Raw genomic sequence first — 3,313 nt, 5'->3', positions numbered from 1 at the left:
GTATTAGTACACGTTTAACCACAAAAAAAAAAAAGCAATAGTAGTTGTAGTAGCATTACTTTTAATTTTAAAAATTGTAGTAATATAGTATTATAACAATAACAACAATAATAATAAATAGTAATAGTAGTAGTAGGAACATTAGTATTAATAATAATAAGCCACTTGACAATTTTAATACAATGAATAATAATATTATAATAAATTTTTTGAATTAAAAAATTTGATATTGATATTTGTATTTAAAATAATAGTATTTTTGTAAAGATTATTATTAGCTTAAAATTAGAAACGTAATATTGAAGAGTTCTAAATGAACTCTTACTATTCATAAACATATCATTTTTAAATATTATTTAATATATTTAATTAAATAAAATATAAAATACTAACTTAAATAATAATAATATTGGTGGTAGAAATAATAATTAAATAAAAAATAAAAAATGAAAATAATTTTAAAAAAATACAGTTGTAGTAGTAGTACATAGAAGTAACAGTGAAATAGTAATCGTCCGTATAACTAACTAATAACTAATAATAATTATAAGAAATAATAATATTATATTTAAGAAAATAAGGAAGAGAAATTAATTTATTCTTCTTTTATTTTGTTAGTATTTATTATAAAAAAAATGAATTAATCTCATTGATTTTAAATATTTTTCTTAGTTCAAATATATATCAAAAATAAGTATGTCAAATTTGAAAAAGATAAGGATAAGGACATTCGATTTCAAATATATATTTAAGATAAGAATGTTACATTTGAAAAATATAAGGATAACGATATTTGAATTTGAATTTTTAAATGAAAATTGAATTGGAATACAATTTATATATATATATATATATATATATACTCCTATCCTGTTATGTAGTGTTAAGGTTTCTTCTCTCTTTGTTATTGATTACTGATTAGTCCGGTTGCCCACAAACGTGCTATGGATGAGGAGGATGAGAGGCCTTAGGCAGTTTCTTAACAAGTACAGGGAGTCTAAGAAGATTGACAAGTACATGTACCATGACATGTACATGAAGGTGAAAGGTAATGTCTTCAAGAACAAACGTGTGCTAATAGAGAACATGCACAAAACAAAGGTTGAAAAGGCTAGGGGGAACACTCTGTCAGACCAATTTGAGGCCAGGTGGGCAAAGAACAAAGCAAACAGGAAAAGAAAGTTTGTAAGGAGGGAGGAGTGTTTGGCTCAGGAATCAGGAGAGAGGCCAGTACAACCTGCAGCAGTGGCTCAGGAACCTAAGCCCAGCCAACCCAAGGATCTAAGAAGTCAAAGAAGTGAGGATAATATGGTCACAAGGCTTTAAAAAAAAAAAGGCTTGGTTCTATTTTTGTTTTTCGTTCTTGATAGCATGAGAGTTTGAGTTGCCTTTCTTTATTTTACTTCTAGAGAACATTACATGAGTTTGATAGTAGCTTAGCAACTTTAAAGTTTTGATACGTTATTCTTATTGTATTTGAGTTATTCCTTTTCATCATTAACTTCTATTATCGTACTACCAAAATACATACATACATACAGACATACATACATACATATATATATATATATTAGCCTTGTTTATGAATTTACTTATTACACTTTTTATTTTTTTTTAAAAACTCCATTTGATTTGACATTTTTATTTTTATATGTAGATAATGATGTTTAACAACTATTTTTTTTATATTTGGATTTGAATTCAAATAAATAATATTTTTTATTATGATTTTATAAAATTAATTAAATACATCCTTAAAATTTTTAATACAGATGTTAGATTAAGTAATTGTTATTTTAAATAAACTTTGATTATTAGGATTTAAGTTCGAATTGTGATTGAGGAATATAATAAAAAATTATTATCCATATATTTAAAATTTTGTGCTTATGAAAAACCTTTACAGTTCAGCAGATTAAATGTTCTAAAATGGTTAGAGAAAATTTGAAATAAATAAATAATTTTTTTTTACAATTTGTAATATTTTAACTCATTTTATTTTTAAAATGTAAATAAAATATTTTATAGTAAAAGTATGAATGAAAGGTAACAAAAAAGAGTATAAGTAAAAAGAAGATACATATTTTTTAAATATTTTTTGATAAATTAACTAAACAGAGAGAACTAGCTAAGTATGAATAGGAAAAGAAAATAAAAAAATAAATGTCAATATATTAGAAGAAATATATATATATATATCATGATTTAAATAATAAAGAGGAACATCGTATTTGTACACATATAAAATAATAAAAAAGTCATGTTTTAAATTTACGCACATATTCGTATAAATTATTTTTAAAAAATCAAATTTTGTTCCTTTTTTTCTTTTTCTTAACTTGGTTATTAAAGAAGAGAAAAATATAGTATTATCTATATTAGTTTATTAGAATTTGAAGATCAAATTCTATAAATACTTGAACTTTCAGTTTTAAAATATTTCGATATGTCATTATTTTAAAATTTAACGACATGTATAACTTTTTTACCTTATTTTTCATCTTTTTTTTTTATTCCAAGAGAATGACAGATTTACTAAAATTTAAATCATAATATTTATGGTAACTCAATAATAAAAGTAATTGTTGTCTTAATTTTAGTTTGAATTGATGACTAATTCTTTTTATTTAAGAAGAATTTTATAAAATCAGTTATTTAGGCACTTGCTTTAAAAACACAATCTTAAGTAGAAAGACAAATTTATGGCGCATTATTACTATAAAATAAAATAATAATGCTAAGCATGAACTAGCATATACATAGGAAAAGAAAATAGAAAAACAAATGTCAATATATTTGAAGAAATATACATATTATGATTTAAATAATAAAGAGGAACGTTGTATTTGTACATATATAAAATAATAAAAAAATCATGTTTTAAATTTACGCACATATTCGTATAAATTATTTTAAAAAAGTCAAATTTGTTCCTTTTTTTCCTTTTCTTTTTCTTAACTTGGTTATTAATGAAGAGAAAAAGATAGTATTATCTATATTAGTTTATTAGAATTTGAAGATCAAATTCTATAAATACTTGAACTTTCAGTTTAAAAATATTTAGGTATGTCATTATTTTAAAATTTAATGACATGTATAACATTTTTTATCTTATTTTTCATCTTTTTTTTATTCCAAGAGAATGACAGATTTATTAAAATTCAAATCATAATATTCATGGTCGCTCATAAAAGTAATTGTTGTATTAATTTTAGTTTGAATTGAAGACTAACTTTTTTTTTATTTAAGTAGAATTTTATAAAATCAGTTGTTTAGGCATTTACTTTAAAAATGCAATCTTAAGTAGAAAGAC

General features: G+C 22.1%; 1 protein-coding gene across 1 annotated transcript; it reads left to right on the top strand.

The window, feature by feature from the left end:
• Positions 1-948: 948 nt before the first annotated feature.
• LOC107844526 (60S ribosomal protein L19-2-like) lies at positions 949-1,326 on the top strand. Its single transcript, XM_047412189.1, has one exon. The coding sequence runs from the start codon at positions 949-951 to the stop codon at positions 1,324-1,326; it is 378 nt and encodes a 125-aa protein (XP_047268145.1).
• The last annotated feature ends 1,987 nt before the right edge of the window (positions 1,327-3,313 follow it).

The sequence above is a fragment of the Capsicum annuum genome, chromosome 5 (assembly GCF_002878395.1).
Source record: "Capsicum annuum cultivar UCD-10X-F1 chromosome 5, UCD10Xv1.1, whole genome shotgun sequence".
Lineage (NCBI taxonomy): Eukaryota > Viridiplantae > Streptophyta > Magnoliopsida > Solanales > Solanaceae > Capsicum > Capsicum annuum.
Note: the sequence above shows the minus strand (reverse complement) of the source record. Positions and strands in the feature narration are given on the sequence as shown.

Coding starts and splice junctions, on each gene's coding strand:
- LOC107844526 (XM_047412189.1), top strand. CDS start 949: ATGAGGAGGATGAGAGGCCTTAGGCAGTTTCTTAACAAGTACAGGGAG.